At 40.2% G+C, this 22,263-nt stretch overlaps 1 protein-coding gene across 1 annotated transcript in view; it reads left to right on the top strand.

Annotated features, from left to right (window-relative positions):
* Positions 1-21,575, top strand: part of LOC140342879 (paired mesoderm homeobox protein 2-like) — a 135,142-nt gene extending 113,567 nt beyond the window's left edge. The window contains exons 3-4 of the mRNA XM_072429247.1: positions 14,658-14,833; positions 19,493-21,575. Of these exons, the coding sequence (XP_072285348.1) occupies positions 14,658-14,833; positions 19,493-19,643 (327 nt within the window). The 3' untranslated portion in view covers positions 19,644-21,575. The remainder of the gene's footprint in view (positions 1-14,657; positions 14,834-19,492) is intronic.
* The last annotated feature ends 688 nt before the right edge of the window (positions 21,576-22,263 follow it).

Raw genomic sequence — 22,263 nt, 5'->3', positions numbered from 1 at the left:
CCGTCATCAGACGCCTCTAACCTATTTATCAACGAATTTTCAGCTGCCGAGAATACGCTGGCATATTCTCCCAACATTTATCAACTGAATTGATCTGGGGCTTCAAGGCGCGCATCTCTGGCAGCTTGACACCAGCGAGCTTGCATTAAAAGTCAATCGTTCCCTAACAAATCATTCTTTCAAATGGCACACATCTTCCAGTTAGCCCTAAATAAAAATGTATGATGTGTTCAAATGTTTCAAACATATATATTAGCTTAGAAATAAGCATATTTTTAAATGACCTAATATTTTTAGGTTCGGAATGAGTTAACTGATTTCAGTTGTTTACATAGGCACATGCCTAAACGCTTACCATGCCTGACTCGAGGATCCGCCTGGTAATAAATCCCCGAGTACTCTGGCAGGCGAGACCTCACTTTTGCCAGCGGACTAGATCATCCAATATAAGTTTATATATTTATATATATATGTATTGTGAAGTCTGGGGATTAGCTCAGACCGCAGCCAGCACGCTTACCACCAAAAGTGTGTAACAGACACAAGACTTTTTTGGAATAACTAAAGAAAACAGCTTCTTTTCAGCAACCCAGGGAGTATAAACAAAACAGAAAATGGCTTACTTCAGCCTAGTTGGGTAATTGTCCATAGTCCATCAGAGCGTCCCCATGATAAGGATGAGTCCAAGACAAGTATTTTGTGAGGGTCCAATCCCCAGCCTGGGGTTGCCACAGTCCATAAATCAAATAAATTCAAATCAGCATCAACAGCCTCCCATGTAACAGCAACACTACTTCTTAGCTTAGCCCCACCAAGCTGGTTTGCATTGCATCACCCTATCCACATCGTATCACCCTACCCACAATGTCTTCTAGGTACTTTGCCTCCTCAAAACCAACTGCACATTTTCCGGGGTTCACCGTGAACCCTCCCTTTTCCAGACTATCCAGTACGGCCTGGACCTTCTGCAAGTGAGTCTCCCAGTTTCTGCTGAAAATTACGATATTATTGAGATAGACCGATGCATATGTGTGATGGGGGCGTAACTGCTTGTCCATGACCCGTTGGAATGTGGCCGGGTAGGTCTGCAAGCCGAATTGCATCCTTTTATACTGGAAGTGACTGTCTGGCCTCTCAGGCCTCTTTGGTCAAGGGTATCTGCCAATACCCCTTGGTCATATCCAGCGTGGTGAAAAAGTGCGCAGGGCCTAATCTCTCTAATAACTCATCTAATCGGGGCATGGAATACCCATCAAACCCCGATATCTCATTTAACTTCTGGAAGTCATTGCAAAATCGCAGGGTCCCGTTGGGCTTCAGCACCAACACAATGGGACTGGACCACTCACTCTGTGACTCCAGTTTCTAGCATCCTCGTTATGTCCTCGGACACAGCTTTGCCCGGATTACAGATTACATAGTAATCTGCTTTTAAATTTCCCGCCCCCACAATCCATCACTCCATCGCATCACCCGGAAGATGTCACACACTCCACTAAAGCTGCTCGCATCGCCCGGAGGCTGATCTCCAGGTGATGCAAGCAGCTGCAGTAGATTCCGGGGGTGATGCCAGCGGGAAATCGCCGCTGGCATCACCCCTGGAATTTACTATTGGTGATCGCATCTGCAGTTAGATGCAATGGACCATGCAGAAATCCTGCATGGTGCATCGCATCTAACTGCAGATGCGAGCAGCGGGGTGGCGGGGACCCGGGCGGCATTTAAAAGCTGATTACTCAGTAATCTGCTTTATAATTTCCCGCCCGGCCACGCCCCCTGACGGAGAGGCATCCTGACATCACAACGGGATCATCCAATTGCCGCTGGAGCGCGGGGCTAAGGTAAGGGGGACCTCCAAAGTTACCCCGAGTATGATTCTTGGTTACTGCTTTTTGCTAGTTTTAGGGGGAAGTTAATGTGATACAGCTGATAAGGTTTCCGTTTTGCTGGTTAGTGTATCTTATAGTTTACTTTTTCCACCACTTCGAAAGGCCCCTGCCACCTGGCCAGGAATTTACTTTCCACAGTGGGTATCAACACAGCTACCCGGTCCCCCATCTGGAATTGTCTTAGCTTGGCCCCTCTATTGTACATTCGGCTTTGGGTCTCTTGGGCACTCAGGAGATGTTCCTTGGCCAAGGGCATGACCGTGGCAATCCGTTCCTGTAACTTGGAAACAAACTCCACTACACTCTGACTCTCCCATGTTTCCTTCACCACATCGAGTAATCCCCTAGACCGCCACCCGTATACCAATTCAAATGGGGAAATTCCCCTGGAAGCCTGGGGAACTTCTTGAATGGCGAAGAGAACGGCCGGAAGTAAGCAGTCCCAATTTTTTCCCATTAATTTTAGTGTTTTAATGAACCTCTCTACCAGGCCATCTGTCTGCAGGGGGGTGGTAGACAGAGGCAAGTATTTGTTTAATGTTAAATAGCTTGCATACATCCGCCATTACTTTAAACATAAAGGGAGTACCCTGGTCTGTAAGGATTTCCCGGTGGAAACCTGTCTGGGTGAACATGTTGATCAATCTCAGAGCGATGGCCTTGGACGAGGTCTTTCCTGAAGGAATCGCCTCTGGATAGCGAGTTGCATAATCTCTAATCACTAGGATGTATTGATCCCCCCTAGCTGACTTTACCAGGGGCCCCACAATATCCATAGCTATTAGCTCAAAGGGAATTTCATTTATAGGTAATGGCACCAAGGGGTTACAGAAATGTGCCATTGGCGCTGTAAGCTGGCAAGTTGGGCAGGAAGCGCAAAACCGTTTAACCTCTTCCTGGCCAGAAGAAACGGTCAGTCATACAGGCTTCCATTTTTTCAGCCCCCAGGTGACCCCCGTATACGTCATTATGCGCCATCTCCAGAATTATCCTCCTATACTGCTGGGGTACCAGTAACTATGCAACCCTCTGCTCGCGGATTCTGGTAACTCGGAAAGGAAAGTCTCGCCCCAATATTACCTTACATATACCACCCCAATACCTCCCCCACGAGGTGAGTAACTGTGCCCCAGCTCGTGCCGATCTGGACCAGCACGGTCGGGTATGTCTTAGTATCACCATGTATACACATTACACGGAGAGGTTTTCCCCCAGATGCAACCTCCCCAACCACTTTAGCATGTACTAAAGTTACCATGCTACCTGAGTCCAACAGGGATTTGGCCGGTGAAAGGATCTGCTTCTACTTCTAGTTCCTCGAATGCACCATGACTTCTCCTGCACCAGAGAGACAGACGTCTGGAGAGATATCCCAATAACACACACGCACACAGTATGGTCTTAGGAATATACTCTAATGTTTACTTGACAAGGTGGTCCTTTTTATACAGAGGGAGTTGTCATTATTCACATACAGCTATTTAAGTTTTAGCCATATATAGTGTTATTTGATACATTGTAAGGTATACAAGGCATACATTGTATTTCAAAGAATTTACAATTTCCACCATCTGGTTACAATTAAACTGAGTAGACAGGAGAAGAAATACATCTTCCTTACAGGAACATATATGGCTCAAGTTAACTATTTTAACCCTTCAATCCCCTCTTAAGTCATGAACATGACTTATTTTCTTCTAACATAGAGAGGTAAATAGCATATTTTTATCCAGGATCTGTGGGCTTTGGACACAATTCTGTTCAGAATGAAAGGGGTCGGGAGCAAAGGGATCTTGCTCCTGAGCTCTTTTGGATATTGACTGATTATTCAGTGTACCACATAAGAAACTCATCTCCTCTGGATGATAGATACAAGTACTAATAAGCCACACTGGCATGAAAATGCAAAGATTAATAATTATCAACAGACAAACATATCTCCCAGAATATTGTGGGGTCATCATCTTCAGCCTGTGGCAAGGCACTTTTCAGGGATTTCACACCTGCTTCACCCTTTTTGTCTCTGTTTGATGCTGGAGAAGAAGCCTCAGGGACCCTTTTCACTCTGCTAGCGTGAATCCAGATTGGAACCTCTTCTGTGAGGATTGCTGTTCTGGTGACTGCTACCACTCGGGTGGGTGGTCCAAACGGGAACTCAGTCTGTTTTCGCCCTTTTGCCATGCGCTGGACTATCACCACATCTCCTGGTTGGAAAGGATGCGTAGGTTCCTGCGGAGAGAAAGGAGAGGCACGAGCAACATTTTTCTCAACTTGGTCTAAAGTTTCTACAAGTTTTCTCAAATATTCTGCCTGTACTACTTCTAGATCACCTTTTTCTATCACAGGGGTGGGGAAAGGTCTTCCCATTAGGACCTCAAATAGTGAGTAGCCAGTATTCTTGTTAGGCTGCATCCTAATTTATACTAGGGCTACAGGCAAAACTTTTTCCAATTAGTGAACGTGCCTCCAGTAATTTTCCTTATTTTTTCTTTAATTCTATTCATCCTTTCTACTACGCCAGAACTCTGAGGGTGGTAAGGGAGGTGGAACTTCCAGTCAATCCTAAGGGCTTTCTTTATTTGGGTTGTTCTGAGACATATAATACATCGTGAAACATAGGATTGTACCTTTGATCTAAGGCTTGGTATAAAAAAATCTCTCCTAATGAGGTCAGTGGTTGCTTGTGCTCCCCTATGGCCAAGGCCATGATATTGTGCAATTAAAATTGGGGCGCTTGCAACTGGAATACATGGTTTCCCCTCTTTGCAGATAAGACCTGTATCAGGGTTTTGTACTGCACCTACTGACTGCCATTCTAACTTCTCACTACTTGTTGCCAAATCCTGGAGGCTTAGCAATAAATTGTCAGTAAGGGTAATTTCTGGAACTAGGGAGGGCATTTGAACTGTTGCTGCCTGTCTAATAGCTCTTTGCTGCCTTGTCAGCTAGGGCATTCCCTTGAGGCCAGTATGTGCTTTACAATGGATAATAGCGACTTTGCTTGGTAATTAGATGGTGGCAAGGAGATCATGTACTAAGGTAGAATGTGAGATTTTGCTTCCCATCTGCAGCTATGAAGCCAGATTACCCCATGATCATGTACAACCCCAAAGGCATATTTGGAATCAGTGTATATATTTACATCTCTTCCCTCAAAAAGACAACAAGCTCTAGTGAGGGCAACCAGTTCAGCTGCTTGGACTGACTGAAAAGGTATTGGATTTGATACTAGAATAACATCAGGGAGTTGAACTACAGCATATCCCGCATGATAAGTGTTGTAATTATGGCGGGAACAGGATCCATCCACAAAAATATCAGGTGCTCCTTCAATGGGTGTGGACTGTAAGTCAGGTCTAGGTGAGGTGTGTTCATATATGAGTTCAGAACATTCCCTCCTCCCTTATATCTATGTAGGGCATTTAGTATAGCCATTGGACCGAATGTGGGTGCTGAGTATTTAATATGAAGTTGGGGGTTGGATAACAACAAAACTTCATATCCAATCAGTCTTTGTGCTGACATATGTTGTGTATGTATGTTTTTTAATAGAACTAAAACATTATGTGAGGTATGCAGAATGGTGGGATGACCTAGGGTAAAAGGCGTAGCCATCTCAGCGACCATGGCACAGGCTGCCAGACTCCTGAGACACGCAGGCATGCCCTGAACCTGTACTGGAACCACTTTTGAGAAAAAAGCTACAGGGCGAAATTTGCCTCCATGTTCCTGCGCCAGGACTCCTGCCATGGTTTTATAATTGTCCCTGGCAAATAAGTGAAACATCACGCCATAGTTGGGTAGGCCCAAGCCAGGACCAAAACTTGTAACATTTCATCAGACCATTTAAACAATCAGGCATATCAGTCTTATTGGCTTGTCTCAGAATATTATCATAGCAGGAACAATCAGCTATCCATTGGCGGCAGTAACCAATCATGCCAAGAAAGGTTAACATGTCTTTCTTGGTTTGTGGGCGGGGCAGACCCAGTACAGCAGTAATTCTGGCATGGCTGATTTTCCTTTCACCTTTACTGAGAACAAAACCCAAATAATCAACACTTTCAGTACACCATTGTAATTTTGACACCTTGCCCCTGATTCATCAAGCAGAATCGGATTATCGCTTGCGCATTCGTATTCGCGATCCGAAATCGTACGCCATCGCGCTATTCAGCAACTGAAAAAGCTCGTGGCTGGAGCCGCGCATCTCTCGCAGCTTTACACTGACTAATCCCCAACTGCAACCTCAATAGAACAAACAGATCTCTCCCTAAAAAAATTCACAGGACAATTTGGAATGATCCTGAAACGATGTGTGAACATTGACTGGCGATTGTATGAATGTTGGATCAAGAGAGGAGGAGTTTTAAAAGGTCTTGTAAGTATCCCATTAATTCCCACAGAGGGCTCAGCATTCTCTCTTGGACCACTATAATAATCCTCACATAAAGTACTACTAGTAGCAGCAGAAACTACAAGAAAAGGGAGAGGATATCCTTCTATGTTTAACACATTCAGTGTCTCCTAAACATAACCCCTTAACCATGTCCATATGGAATGAATCATTTGCTCTGTCCCTAGGAAAAAGATTCACGCTTCCCATCCCCTCTGTTCATCCTGCCATATTATCCACCCAGGGAATAACTAAATAGCAATCATTCCCACTGACCCGTGCTACATAATCCTTACATGTCTCTCCTACATACGCTAAAGCCCTCAGTTTAAAGCCTATCTTCCCTAAAGATAGCTACTTTCCCTTTCAGTCTATTCTAAGTGGATTCAAAATAGAAGCAACAGAGAGTTTCAGTAAGATTCAGAGTTCCCTTAAGCCTCAAGGCAGGGACTTTCCGTACTCACCGAATTCTGTTGTCATTGTTGTCATTATTCACATACAGCTATTTAAGTTTTAGCCATATATAGTGTTATTTGATACATTTTAAGGTATACAAGGCATACATCGTATTTCAAAGAAACAATTTCCACCATCTGGTTACAATTAAACTGAGTAGACAGGAGAAGAAATACAACTTCCTTACAGGAACATATATGGCTCAAGTTAGATTAGCTATTTTAACCCTTCAGCCGGGACCTGGTTCACCTGCACCCTCCATTCGAAACTATCCGGGCCTGTCTTGGGTCTAGCAGTACACACTCCTTGAGTGTAGAAGGACCTCCAGGGGGGGACATTGAGCCCCAATATGGCCATAGGCCCAACAATGCCAGCACTGTACAGAGTTACCTCTCCGAAGTGTGACATTTTGAGGTTTGAACTCCTGCTGAAAAGATGGTGAACCCTTGGGTGTAGTCATGCGGGTTCTGGGGTTCCTCCGGACAGCATTATCTTCTAGTTAAGGAAGGCCTGGTTCTCCTGGTGGAGGTGGCATTTTGGGGAGGGTTTGATGACAACAACTCCTCCGCGACGGCGTATCGCTCCACATTTTCCACCAGCTGATCTGCTGTTTTAGGGTGCTCATGACTTACACTCCTCTGCAACTCCTCAGGCACGGACCGCAGAAACTGAACAAGGGGTTCCACTATCTGTGTCTCAGGCTGCAGCTACTTGGTAGCAAACTGTATGAGATCATGCATCTGGGACAGGGGGGATAGATAGATAGATAGATAGATAGATAGATAGATAGATAGATAGATGCGGTATCTCCTCTTAAACACCCGCTGCGCCCTGACTGCGGTAGTACCTCCCAGACGCGCAAGGATCTCTGTATTGAGCCAGTCATAATTTGAGGAGTCCCTTGGGGTAAGGTCATAATGGGCCTTCTGTGGCCAGGAAGGCGGCGTTGAGGCCAGCCCAATTTTCTCGGGGCCACCCTTCCCTTTTAGCAGTCCTCTCAAACGTTAATAGAAAGGTTTCAACATCATCTGTGGGTGTCAAGGAAATGGCTGGCTCCCCTCATGGCCTGGTTGCTAGAGGCAACCCTTAGGGTTTCTAGCAACCCAAGGGGGTATAAACAAGACCGAAAATGGCTTACTTGAGCCTAGTTGAGTAATTGTCCATAGTCCATCAAAACGTCCCCATGATAACGATGAGTCCAAGACAAGTATCTTGTGAAGGTCCAATCCCCAGCCTGAGGTTCCCACAGTCCATAAATCAAACAAAATCAAATCAGCATCAACAGCCTCCCATGTAACAGCTACACCACGTTTTAGCTTGATTCCTCACCAAGCTGGTTTGCAGGCTACTTCCTGCAATTCTACTCCTCCCTCCCTCTTGCACACCTGAGCCTTTATAGGATTCCCCCCTTTCCCAACACACCAGTTTAAAGGAACCAGCGTCCACATATAGAGGAAATGTACCTTTCGTCCAAGATCCCACCCTGATCTTGTCTTTTCATATTTAGACTGGGTCTACAGGGACTGTTTTTAAACGTATGTAAATCTTTCTGCCACGTTTATGTGTGTTTTTATGCACTTTTACAAGGGATTTTAAGCTTTTTAAGAAAGCTTTCATTGAAATTAATGGGAGGTTTTTTAGAGTGTTTTTAGCAGGACTTTGGAATCTGGAAGCCCCCTTTAATAAGGAGACTCCCAGATCTCCGCCACCCCACCCTGGGGAATGAGTGCAGGGGTACATAAAACCCCTTACTTATTCCCTGAAAGGGTAAAAACGTGTAAAAAATAAAATAAGGCTTTATTGTTAAAGTAATTTATTACATGTGTGTGTTTAGTGACATTCAGCACAGCTGTGGGGCTCCTGACAGTGTGGGATCCCCAGGCATTAGGGGTTAAATGAGGACAAGTCTCCCCATTCACCTCTGGCTGAGCAAAGGGGATCCCTGATGATGCTTGAGCCGTCATCAGGGTTTCCCTCTGCTCAGCCAATCACGGAGCACTAAACTTGAACGGGGCGTGGGGATTCCACCTTGTCAGGAGTCCCACAGCTGTGCTTATAACATGAATGCAGCTGTGGGAACCATCCTTTCATTGTGGGATAAAATGTAAAAAAATCAAAGTACTACTTTGTTTTAATTTATTTTTTATTAGATAGCTGATCACTGGTGTACAAATCTAAAGGATCATATCAATAAATGATTATGTAATGGCCAACTGAAAAAAAAACAAACAGCGAAATTTCACAGACTGCACATGTCCCAATTACAGGCGAATTTGTAGCAGCTGTGTGGATAAAGATGTGCATTAATAAGGGTGTTGTCTACCTTGCTATTTCTTTTTTTTTTTTTTCTTGGAAGATGAAGGAGGCTTGTTTGGTGTATTATTCTAATCTATGTTGCTACATTTCATACTTTGCTTGCCATTTAGCACAATAGCTGCTTTTGTTTTTTAAACTTTGATTGTTTTAATGTCCATTTTGCAATTAGGAAGTGAACGATAAAGCTATGTTATTGTGTATGTAGCCATATTGTTTCATTGCAATAATATATCTTTAAAATTTATCATAATATATCTTTAATAATATCACCTTTAAATGTTTGTCCTGCGCAAATATTTTCGAATGCAGTTTTCCACCCTTGATAGGTCCAGTTGCATATTGGTTTTGTAAGTATTTTTTGAAAGCAATATTTCTTGGGCCATTTTTGAACTATTTTAGCTTTATATGGAAGTGTGGGTTTACATGTTTTTAGCGTTTGTGTGTATTTTTTTCTTTTTTTGTCTTGTAATTTTAGTGGTGTCTGTGTGGTCCCTATATTTTAATGTGACCTTTTCGAAAATGTGTTTTTTAAATAAGTTGTTTTAAAAATGTTGTTTTTTTTTCTTTGGTTTGTTTTGTCATTTGTGATTGTTTTTAAGCAGTTACTTTCTTAAATTGTTGAAAGGCTAAAAACAGCACAGTTGTCTTATCAAGACTCAGGTGTTGTGATGCGCATTGTTGTGCGCCAATGTGTGCGTTAACTGTTTTATCAGTTGAAAACGTCTGCCACTTTTGCAGAAAAGGATCATCATTCGGGAAAGTTTTTCTTTGTATGTGTATATTATTTGTTTTGCTTCATGTGCACCCATGTATGTGCATACATGCATATACAGTATGTATGCATGCATTTATATGTGTGTACATATACATATAAAAGAGAAATTATAGGAAGAAATAGGCAAAGAGGGCTTTTTTTTGGCATATTACATGCTACATGCTTCAAATTGAAAAGATTGCCTATTTCTTCCTATGATTTCTGAAGTCATGGGGTTGGCTTAAAGCTAGTTTAACCCCCCTAGCGGTAATCACACTTGGGGTAAAAAAACATCGCCCCACGATCCAGTGGCGACCTAATGTTTCCGCTACCGAGTAATCTGCTTTTAAATACCACCCGGGGTCCCAGCCACGCCGCTGCTCGCATCATCAGTTAGATGCGAAGCACAATGCAGGACTTCTGCATTGTGCATCACATCTAACTGCAGATGCGAGCAGCAATAGTAAATTCCCACTGGCACCACCCTCAGAATTTACTATTGCTGCTCGCATCACCCAGAAGATGCAATGCAGAAGTCCTGCATTGTGCTTCACATCTTCCTGGAGATGCGAGCAGCAGCAGCATTGGTGGATGCAGGGGTGAGGCAGGGCGGGACATCGCCATTTGCATCACCCGGAAGATGTGACATCTTCCTGGTGATGCGAGTTGTGATGTATTCGGGGGGTGTGGCCGGGCGGGAAATTTAAAAGCAGATTGCAATGTAATCTACTTTTAAATAGTGTTTACAGTAAAAAGCACTACACAACATATAATAAAAAAAAGTACATATTTTAGTGCACCAAACATCACTGCCCAGTGCCCTGATTTACATTTTGCCCACTATTATTAAAACTGACAGAATTAGAACGTTAGGGGGGTTAAGACTTTAAGGAAAGCGTGGAGCCTTCTCTTGCACTTGGTTTTTTCACTGTTCATACATATACATGCACATATCTATATTTGGCCAAGAATTGCTTATGCAGCCTGAAAAGCAGGAAAAATACAATCCAGCACCATCTACAGTTAGGTCCATAAATATTTGGACATAGACAACTTTTTTCTAATTTTGGTTCTGTACATTACCACACTTAATTTTAAATGAAACAACTCAGATGCAGTTGAACTGCAGACTTTCAGCTTTAATTGAACAAAAAGATTGCGTAAAAATGTGAGGAACTAAAGCCTTTTTTTTAACACAGTCACTTAATTTAAGGGGCTCAAAAGTAATTGGACAAATTAAAAAGCTGATGTTCATTTCTAATACTTGGTAGAAAACCCTTTGCTGGCAATGACAGCCTGTAGCCTTGAACTCATGGACATCACCAGATGCCTTGCCATCATTCTGGTAAAGGTTGATCTTGGTTTCATCTGTCCAAAGAAAGTTTTTCCAGAACTGTGCTGGCTTTTTTAGATGTTTTTGAGGAAAGTCCAATCTAGCCTTTCTATTCTTTAAACGCTTATGAGTGGCTTGCAGCTTGCAGTGCACCCTCTGTTTTTACTTTCATGCAGTCCTCTCTTGGATATCGATACGCTTACTTCCTGGAGAGTGCTATTTATTTGGTTGGCTGTTGTGAAGGGGTTTCTCTTCACCATGAAAAAGATTCTGCGATCCTCCACCACTGTTGTCTTCTGTGAATGTCTAGGTCTTTTGGCGTTGCTGAGTTTACCAGTGCTTTGTTTCTTTCTCATGATGTTCCAAACTGTAGATTTTGCCATACCTAATATTGTAGCAATTACTCTGATGAGTTTTTTCTTTTTTTGCAGCTTAACCACCTTGCCGTTAAGCCCGAGCATGCTCGGGCTAAAAACTTTTGCAATTATGGTTAACCCTGAGTTTTTTTCACCAGGTGGTTAAATGTAAACAAATGTTATGTTGCAATCCGATTGTCATACATTGTATGACAATCGGATTACAACTGAAAGGAAATACTCACCCCCACACCAGCCCATGAAATAGCCTTTGAGTCAATTGTCCAATTACTTTTGAGCCCCTGAAATGAAGTGAATCTTTTTGTTCAACCCACTGAATTAAAGCTGAAAGTCTGAAGTTCAGCTGCATCTGAGTTGTTTCATTTAAAATTATTGTGGTAATGTACGGAACCAAAATTAGAAAAAAAAGTTGTCTCTGTCCAAATATTTATGGACCTAACTGTAGTTGCCAACAAAACATGATTTAACTTATTTATTATTACTTAAGTGCTTAGCACATCCTAATAATTAAATCTATTCTGTTACTGGATGATAACATCCCTTCACTGGGAACCTCTGACAAACCTCTGGAATGTTGAATCACAGAATATTGTACATTCATGGATGATATTGCTTCTGGTTAAAGGAGGAATCCACCTTTATGTGCTTCCACTAGCAAGCTGATGTGATGAAGTGAATATATAGTGGGCCAAGGTCTAAAATGCCATTCAAACCTGCATAAACATCTTGAAGGGCTGTAAAAGCAAGAAAATATGTTTTCCACAAAGTGTATTTGTCCCTGGAAAGTTTATATACTAGTACTATTTGAATTATGTAAACAAATAAATAATGCATAAAATCCAGTATTTAACGAGCAAAATTAAGTTGAGCAACAACAGAACATCTGTTCATTTCTAAGAGTGCTTGACCATACTTGACCCTGCTTGTGAGCTTGTCAATCAATGTGGCTTAATGTTGTGCTTGGCAACCTGGACCTCCTTCATCACCATCAGGTGTGTTAGAATGAACATGCAACTAAGCTGGACAGCTAATTGACATCCTGTTTGGCCAGGAAGTACAAGCAGTACCAGGCAGCACAGCACAATGAGAACAAACCTATAACACTACTACAAAGGAACAGAGGAGTTCTGTAGAATAGTGGCAGGAAGTCAACATGAGTGAAGTATGTTAAAGGAAAACCACAGCTTATTCAGGAAATGTCAGACTATTAAAAAAAAAAAATAAATAAAAACCATGACAATTTATTCATAAAAGGAAAACTTACATAATACATTCAAATTCCAATATGTGACAATATGACTTTGAGAATGGGACAAAGGCAATGAGGGGGGTCAAGTAGCAGTTTGTAGTGGAAACCATGCATACATTTGTACTAATTATACAAAAAGTCACATCAATGCATACCATACAAGCAAACTTACTTGAATAATCTCCCCCCCAACCAACAAACCAGTCTAGTTAAAATAGTAGTAATGAAAATGCCTATGTAATTATATACATTTAATCTATTTTGACATACACACACAAGTAAAATCACTATATGTTCGTTGATAAATGTATTATAACATCTTTGCCAACAATTTTTTTAAATATTTGAATTCTCTAAAGCCAAACTATAAAGAAATTTTAATCAGATCCAAAATGATCCAAAAAACCAATTATTATATATACAGCTTGATATAAATTAGTTTGCAGTGTTGCAACCAAACAAAAAAGTATCAAAACAACAACTTCAACAAATCAAATTAATCTGAATTAATAAAATGTTACATAAAAATGTAGCACTTAGCAAGAAAAAGTTCAAGCACCAAAGATTCAAATTGACCTGTAACGCACTGTAGGTGCACACAGAACAGGCACAAGGTGAGCGCTAATTGATTACTATGACATCACCATTGACAGAGCTTAACAGATCCACCTCAATCACGCAAGCTGAAAATTAATCACCTTAATTGCGAATTTTCAACCACCACTGCTCTTGTCAATGCTGTAATCCGGCAGGCGAGCCCACTAGCACTGCACTTCGCGGTGATTCGCCGTGTCCAGTAAATCGTATATGCGTGTGGTGAGCTTACGCGCATTCGCTTGATAAGTCAGGGAAATTGTCTCTGTTCAGCAAGCCTTTAATGGACATTTTATGGTAAGATTGCTGCTTGTATACTGCTTTCCATGAGACAAAGTTATCTTAATAGTAAAGTCAAATTATTATAATTTTTTTCCACTTACAACAGTCTCTCTCTCTCTCGTTCCTAGAGCAAGTGTGCAACTTACAAGTCCTGAAAGAGAAGAAACCTACTGTGCAAGATAGATTTGTTATAGGATTTAGGTGTAAAGGAGGGGTTTTATGATAATGGTGGGACAGGTTAGCTGCAAGTAGAGCTAAAGGGGGTTAGGGATGATAAGAATGGATCAGTGAGCACACAATTGACCCTTGAGGTCCTGAACCCATATCTTAGATGGGGTGCATTTGTACCAAACTGTCATAGTTCACATCATAGTAACTGTAAATAAAATGTATTTTTTTAAAACTTTTATCCAAATAATAATGAATGATACTAATATGTATCCTATCTTTCTGCCATTACTAGCTGGATGTTATAATTTAATTTAAGTGAATCAAACCATATTAAAGCAAAGGCTGAATTGTATGATATTTTTTTTTAAATGGTACCCTTTTTGAAAAAAGTTGCCAAACTATATTAACTCTGCCCTCAAAGATCCAGCATCAGTTCTTTTTTGTGCTTAATGACGCTCTTCTACACCAACCCGTCAATCAGAATTTAACAATAACCATTCTGTGGCTTAATAATACCAAAGTGAAGAGATTGGTGTGAATAATGTTTGTATTTCATTGCTGCACTTCCCTTTATACTTCTTTAAACTTCCTGAAGTGCGGTTTGAAAAATGTCGTTGTTGATTTTTCCCTGGCGTTATTAGCACAGATGTTTTTGGTTCAGAAGTTTCCAGTCCCCTACTCATCAAGAGAGGTTACTGAGGTGTATATCAGATAACAGGCTTTTGAGGTTTTTCTTAGGGAATGTTGATAAAAGTGTAGTGTTCAGCATAATGCTTATTTACATGTTAGATAGCTGAGGACCTGTAAAACACCCAATAACAGTTAATTTCCTTTTCCTAGGTCTGGTTTCAGAACAGACGAGCTAAATTCAGAAGGAATGAGCGAGCCATGCTGGCCAGCCGATCGTCTTCTTTGCTAAAATCATACAGCCAAGAACCCGTTGTAGAGCAGCAGATCAGCCCTCGACCAAACAGTCTGGCTACGGATTTTTTGTCTTGGAATTCTAACAGCTACAGGTGACTTAGTATTGCACTGTATGGTTAGGGTAACATTTATAAACTTGGAATATAAATGTGGTGGAATACCATTAAATGCCTTGTAGGGGCATTTTGCCAACCCTGGGTAAATATAGAAAACAACAACAAAAAGAAGGGTTTTAGGCAAACAATGTATTGTATTAATATTAACTTCTCATAATACAAAGCAAATAATAATTACTGATTCTTATTAAACTTAGAATCAGAGTGTACACATAGGCCACATAGGCACTAGACAATCATCATCTATTAAAGTACGTGAAGGAGAACGCAGATATACTGTCGCACACGTATAAGCCGTAAACCCGACGTGTTTCACCTGGTGTGGGCTTCCTCAGGGGTGGCGGTACGTTTAGTGAGGCCAATTGCAGCCCCAATGTGATGAATAGGGGTCAGGAGGAAGGAATCTCCAATTTAGAAGAGGTACCTGGTGAGAAGGTGCTGGGATGACCTGTAACACGGAGCCGCAGCCGCAGTCCATCTATATGGGGAGTGATAGCATGGCGGGGGGTACCGCCATCCCAGAGGAAGCCCACACCGGGCAAAACGAATCGGGTTTACGGCTTATATGTGACGCACGGAGTGACAGGACCACTAGGGGGCACTACGGCTTGCACGAAGGTGGTGTGAGCCCTGAGAAGGGCCAAGGCGCAGAGTCTAAGCTGTAACCAGGTCTTCTCCAGAGCCTCTGACGGTGAGGATGTTGCACCGCTGGTTACTGCCAAGTTGCGGTCCTTGAGCACACCGAGGTGGGCAAAACATGGTACCAAATCACAAAGCAGAGGGATATTCGAGGAAGGCCAGGGTTGAGGCAGGCAGCAAGCAAGAGAGATCAGGTCACACGCCAGGGGTCAATTGCCAGGGATCCAGGGGACAGACACTAGTGACACAGGTGCCACTGCAGGCACAGGGAACACAGGAGACACTGGAGGCACAGGTGACTCAAGGATATCCACAGACAGGAACACTGGAACAGCACAAGGAAGTTGGCTGGGAACCAATAGACTGTACAATGAGGGGTTAAAGTAGGAGCTGGACAGAGGAAACACTTAATTAAACACCAGGTGAACAGGAACTAGCTCAACAGAACTAGGAATTGAAAAACTCTATTTGTAGGATTTCCTTTTATGCTGATGATCAGGACAATCACTTTGAAGGCTCCAGCACAATGGAGACACTTTGCACGAACACAGAGTGCAGTCTGTGAGCTAGCTAAATAGCCAGGGCTGGTCAAGAGGCTATTTTCTGATTGGCCAGCGGATTAGACGGAATTGACAAAGCTTGGAAACGGAGGCACACCCAGCGTCAGAACTGCCCACATGCGCAGGTGAGAGGCGTTCTCCTACATGTACTTTGAGAATCAGTATTTATATTTTGCTTTGTATTATGAGAAGTTATTATTAATACAATACATTGTTTGCCTAAAACCCTTCTTTTTGTTATTGTTTTCTAAGTAACATTCATGTAATAATATTGTACCAAAAGCAAAGTGTATGAACCAATGCAACCAATCAGAAGCCACCATACTTGTCTGTGATCTAGATTCTGATTGTTTATTGCACTGTATTTTGTTCCTTTCATTGCTACTCGAATATCCTGCATGGATAGTACTGGTCAACAAACATCTTCTTGCCAAACAGATTAAAGTATTTTAGGTTATGTTTGATGCACAGATTCTAATTATGGTATTAGTTTTGCTAGATTGGCTCTAATTTTTGATATCATGACCTTAATAATAACCTCATTGAAAACTAATGAAACATGAAAATTAAGCAAAATTATCAAGCTATGCCTACGTATACAAAATAAATTTTTTGAAATAATAATAATAATGATAATATTGTCAATATATTCTATATTAAGTATATTTACAGAACTAATCACAAAGAAATAATTAAAAAACTCTGTTTGTAGGATTTCCTTTTATGCTGACGATCAGGACAATAACTTTGAAAGCTCCAGCAGTAGTCTGCAATCATGTGTCTATCCCATCCCTGATACCTTTCTTCCATCACCTTTATATCTTGATGGAACCTCTCCCCTTGTTCCTCACTGAAATCGCCAAGGTTTTCTGGAAATTTGTCCAAATGGCTATGGAGATGGAGTGTGCCTTTATGCTCATAGTAGCACCCAAATTTTTAAAGTTTAATAGCAAATTTTGTACCAGTTATTCATAATTTTGTGCTTTATGGTTACTCAAGAAGTTTTTGAAAACCATTACATAGCTTTGCCAGGCAGAAGCTTCAGTATCAGTCATGTAATTTGTGAAATTTGAATCATTTATCAGTTTCCGAATCTGGGGTCCATCAAAGATTCCTGCTTTTCATTTTTCAGTACTCAATCCAGGGAAGAATCTACAAATGTATTTGAAGCAATTAACACCCTTGTTCAGAGCTCTAACAAATTGCTTCATTAATCCCAACTTTATGTGTAGTGGAGGGAGAAGGATTTTTTCTTTGTCAATCATTGGCTCGTTAATGATGATCGCTGCACCTTTTTCATGTTTTCCCCTTGGATGCCATGTCACTTTTTTCCAGTTATCCTGCTTTGCTCTACTATCCACAAGCAGATGAAACATGGGTACTTTGTGTATCCACTTTGTGTCCAAGTAGGAAGTTCACCATTTTTAAATCAACACATATCGACCCATTGGTGTTCATGATAGCAAAGCTTTTGTAAGACCATTTTGATGTTTTCATATTTTTCTTTAGGTTTTGTTAAGTGACCAATTGGAATTGATGCATAGCAGTTGCCATTATGCAGTAAAACAGATTTGAAAATTCGAGTGGAATCGTCTATGAAAAGCCGCCAGTCTTCTGCTTTGTATTCTGGTACTGCCATATGGGCTAGTATAGTCCAGGGATGTTACAACAGTACACAAAGTCTCCATCTTCACTGAAATTTGATAGGAGTGTCACCTCTCTTGTCCTATAAACCGTTATTTTATCTTCCGGTCTCAGACAAATCTCAGCCTGGATGATAAAAGTTCAGATGTTTGTTGTGACAGACTTAGGTCACATAATAAATCATTGAGCTCTTTTTGGGAGAACTGCTGGTTTGATGAAACATATTCACTTCATATTCACTTTCACTGCTAACTCCTGAATTACACTCCCTGTATATCCTCCATGTCAGATACAGGAATATCAGGGAGTGTACCGAACACTGGTATGGGAACATCAGCACCATGCGGCACAGGTCGTCTTGCTGATTCCAAATCAGGGTACTCCCACTTGTTTTTCTTCGATCGAGACGATCGAGACCTTTTACATTCACAGCACTAAAATAACAATTACGATAATGATGATTTTTGGGCTCTCGTCATACCATAGGTACACCAAATTTCAAACTTTTCAGTTTTCCATTTTTTCCACTGACGTAGACACTCTACAAAAGTTTTGCATACCATATGGTGAGCCCAATACTTATCTTGGTCCCCCAGTTTATCACCAAAATATGCAAGATATGCTTCACAAATTCTGTAACGTTTCTTCTCTGTTTTTGCTGAGAATATTCACCACAAATGTAGAAAAATACATTAGGATCATTTAAATAACTTTTTGAAGAACTCATATTTCTGTAAAAAAAATAAAATGTATGAATAAAAAGAAGGCAAATTAACGTTTCATGAAAATAATGCTACATTTATTATAAAAAATGCAAAACATCAGTATAAAAAAAGATTGATAATAATATGCTGTGTTAACATTTGTTGTTGGTAAAATCATCTATTCCGATTCCTGTATCACAAGAACTAGAGACAATTCAATGAAACTGATGTAATTTATGGATTCAGCAGACCTGAAATACACTAAATATATTGAAAAATCCTTGGCAAGTGATGTGATGCTGTGTGATGGTTAAAAAAAAAATCTTGAATCACATAATCATCAAGGTTGCATTTTAGGTGTAGTGAAATCAATTCATTCATTTTTTTACTCACCAGCAACCAAATTCAAGCAATTACTCCTATTTCTATTTTCAGTTTGCATTTTTTTAAATAATTGGTGGACTTGAATAAACAGATCTTGATCTAAAACTACTGGTCTCACAAATAAATTAAAAAAAATATTCTTTACATGTGTCAAAAACGTAATAGTTACCTGTACAATCTTCAGATATACTAAGTTTACATTTACATGCAGGAAAGGAAAAGAGGAGAGGATACTATGATAGTACAAATAGAATTCTGGGAAGCCTACACCTGTGTCACTACCGGGCATAGTAGGGAAGATGAGGTTAGAATAAAGAACCAAAGAAAATTGTGGGGGACACAGTTGATCATCAATCTTTTCAGCTTTCTTTACAAGAACACCTTTATTGTAAATTTTTAGATTATCAGAAGAATCACAATAAAGGAAACTTTTATAAAGATATTTCAAGACTTTACAAAGAATTAATTACCTTCTGAGTCACTGACCTGGAGAAAGCATAAAGCAAGTGAACCAAGACTCCTGATCTGCATACTTGTTCCTGGTCAGAGGTCTATAAGCCACTGAATTATTATGACAGCCAAGTAACTAGAATTTTCTTAGGGCGGTACCAGCAATGGTATCTTGTAAATTTTACCCAATATATGTGCTTTTGAGAATTTGTATTTCACATTTATGACTGAAGCCTCTTTGTTCATTCCAACAGCACTGCTTTGCCACCTTACAATCCAAATACCACCTCTGCGCCAACCACACTGCCCACCCAGGGGGTCAACATGGCTGACAGCATTGCTAGCCTTCGTCTCAAAGCCAAGGAATTCAGTCTGCACCACAGCCAGGTTCCCACTGTTAACTAAAGCCTGGCAGGATAGATGGGAGACAGGCAGGGGGTGTGCTTGCCACCAGCAAAAAAAAAAAAAAAAGTAAGACTGTGGCTCCATTTTAAAGCTCCTGATACTGCAAGAAGATGCTGTGATGTGTCCAGTCTGCAAATAATACAGTCGCAATATGGCATGGAAAGATACGCGTGAATTGGGTAACAGCCAAGGTCCAAATATCTTGAACAGGACACTTGATATGAACAAAAACATTTGTTTTGTGACTGTAATGTTATAGCTAAAATTTTACATCGGTAATAAATATTTTTCTCCATCATTGTTGACCTATCATTACTTGTATGACTTGTATGACCATTAATGTTTGTTGTCTAGGTCTCGCCTGTGTATTTCTCTCCTCATTTTTTAGTATGTGCTGTATATATCTAGATACATACCATGCTATGTATTTCTGTCCTTTTATGCATTTCTCCCTGATATTAAGGCAGCATTAGACTGGGCCCCTGGCTGGATCTGTACTTTCCTTGTCCTTCAGTACTCTGACCATGACGATGTCACAAAAATGACCATAATTTCATGATACTCTTACTATATCATCTATGCCCTGTTTATTTTTTAAAATTGAAAAAGATGTTTTAGTAAAAAGCATTGTGTACTGTCTAAATCTTTTACTGGATATCAAAAATGAAAAAATAATCAGAATCTGACTGGTTACTTTATGCAAGCCAAAAAGTGTCTAAAATATTTCTATTGCTTTCAGATGCAGTGATAAATGCAACCCTGACCAAAATCATTGCTTTCCCTTTTAAGCAAACCAAACATAAACCATACTAGAGCACCAGATTACTGACCTAAACACGCACTACCCACAAAGATGGGTGACAATATCCACAAAAAATTACCTTTGTGACCCATGCAATGTATGGAAACTAACCAGTTTCATATTATCATGCATGAAAGTGTCTTGTTTCTTCTGTCATATCCTTGTAGTAGGAATTAAGAAAATTATACTAACATTCCAGTGGATTGTTGTCTTCTTTCCTCCCATTACTTCCAATTCATAATAATCCAGTATTTCTCCTGGGATGGGAATCTCCAGCTGCATTCACATGGTGGAAGGCTCATAATTATTTAACTGTATATTCTATTTCAAATAGGTCCAAAATAATTTCCTGGACTGAAATACAAGAAACTGATCATGCTTTTTAGATATCTACAGCTCAGGAACTGGATTAGATCCCTGATTCGTAATCATACTCCTCCGTACAAAGTATTCAAACATATTTGTTTAAGAACATCTTTGACCAACAAGCTAATTACCACAGTATATGCGGAATTAAACAAGGTTTCTCTTCCACAAGTACATAAATATGTCTTCTTATGGGAGAAAGATTTAGGTAGTTCAAAGACAAATGAGGAATGTCTCAAGGCATGGTCCAAAACTGCCGCTTGTTCTATGAATGTCACAATACTCGAATCCACATACAAAGTTATGAGATGGTACATGGTCCCTTCTCGACTAAAGTATTGGACGAATCAGGGATGGGGGTTATGCTTCAGGGGATGCCAGGAGGCAGGTACAACTATACACATTTGATGGAAATGTTAATTTGTAAACAGGTTTTGGAATAGAGTATTCTGACTTTTAAACAGGATGTTCCAAATATTTATTCCTAAGGATCCGTGGATTACTCTAACATTTTAAACCATCAAATATTACTAATAGACAGATCCAACTAACTATGTATGTACTGTTAGCTGCCAAACAGCAAGTAATAGGAAGAAACAATTTTTAACCGAGAATTATGTGATGTTAGGTAATAATTTTATTTTACATTTTGTTTAACACAACCATAGTTGTTTGAAATATGTTTATTGTACCAGCCAGAAGCAATTATACTACGTTTATATTTCATCCAGTAGTATTTATGTTTGTTTTTATTTTCAACAATGGACTTTCTGGACCGGAAAACTCATACTAATGGTTCAAATATTTCTATATTTCTTTTTTTCATTTTTTTTCTCTCATGTTTGTATTTTGGTTGTATTTTTTTCTATTGTTTATATACATTAAAAATTTATAAAAAATGATTGAAAAAAATAAATAAAATTAAACTAACATCTGATGGTTCGCCATGTATTAGACTAGTAAAGCAGTAAAAAAAAGGGCCGGAATTTTACCAAGTAAAACAAAAAGGAGTCCTGTTTACAGGCTATTTTAGATTTTATTTTGTAACTTGCAAAATGTGCTTTTACCATGTCTATATTTAAAAAAAACAATGTGTTTAATTAGCTTTATCAATAAGTTTAGTAGATCCACTTAACATACATAAACTCACAAAAAGGTCCAGTTGTTTTCTAAATGTGCAGCACATAGATGTGAACTAGCCACATAGAAAGTAATATGATTTCTTTTTGACATGCTTTTTTCATATGTGGCTGCCAGGGCTCTTATAGATAGATATAGATGGGGATGTGTTTGGGTGCCAGAGGCAATTGGCCTAAAGGTGTCACTGGAGGATGGGTAAGTTAGTTTGTTCCTTTTAAAACCAATATTCTGTACAAGAATTAGTCTATCTTGCTTACACAGCATACCATTTAAAACAGCAAAAATAGTTCTCACTGCAAAATAGTCATCTAT

This window comes from Pyxicephalus adspersus, chromosome W (assembly GCF_032062135.1).
Source record: "Pyxicephalus adspersus chromosome W, UCB_Pads_2.0, whole genome shotgun sequence".
Taxonomy (NCBI): domain Eukaryota; kingdom Metazoa; phylum Chordata; class Amphibia; order Anura; family Pyxicephalidae; genus Pyxicephalus; species Pyxicephalus adspersus.
This window is presented reverse-complemented; position numbering and strand designations above follow the sequence as displayed.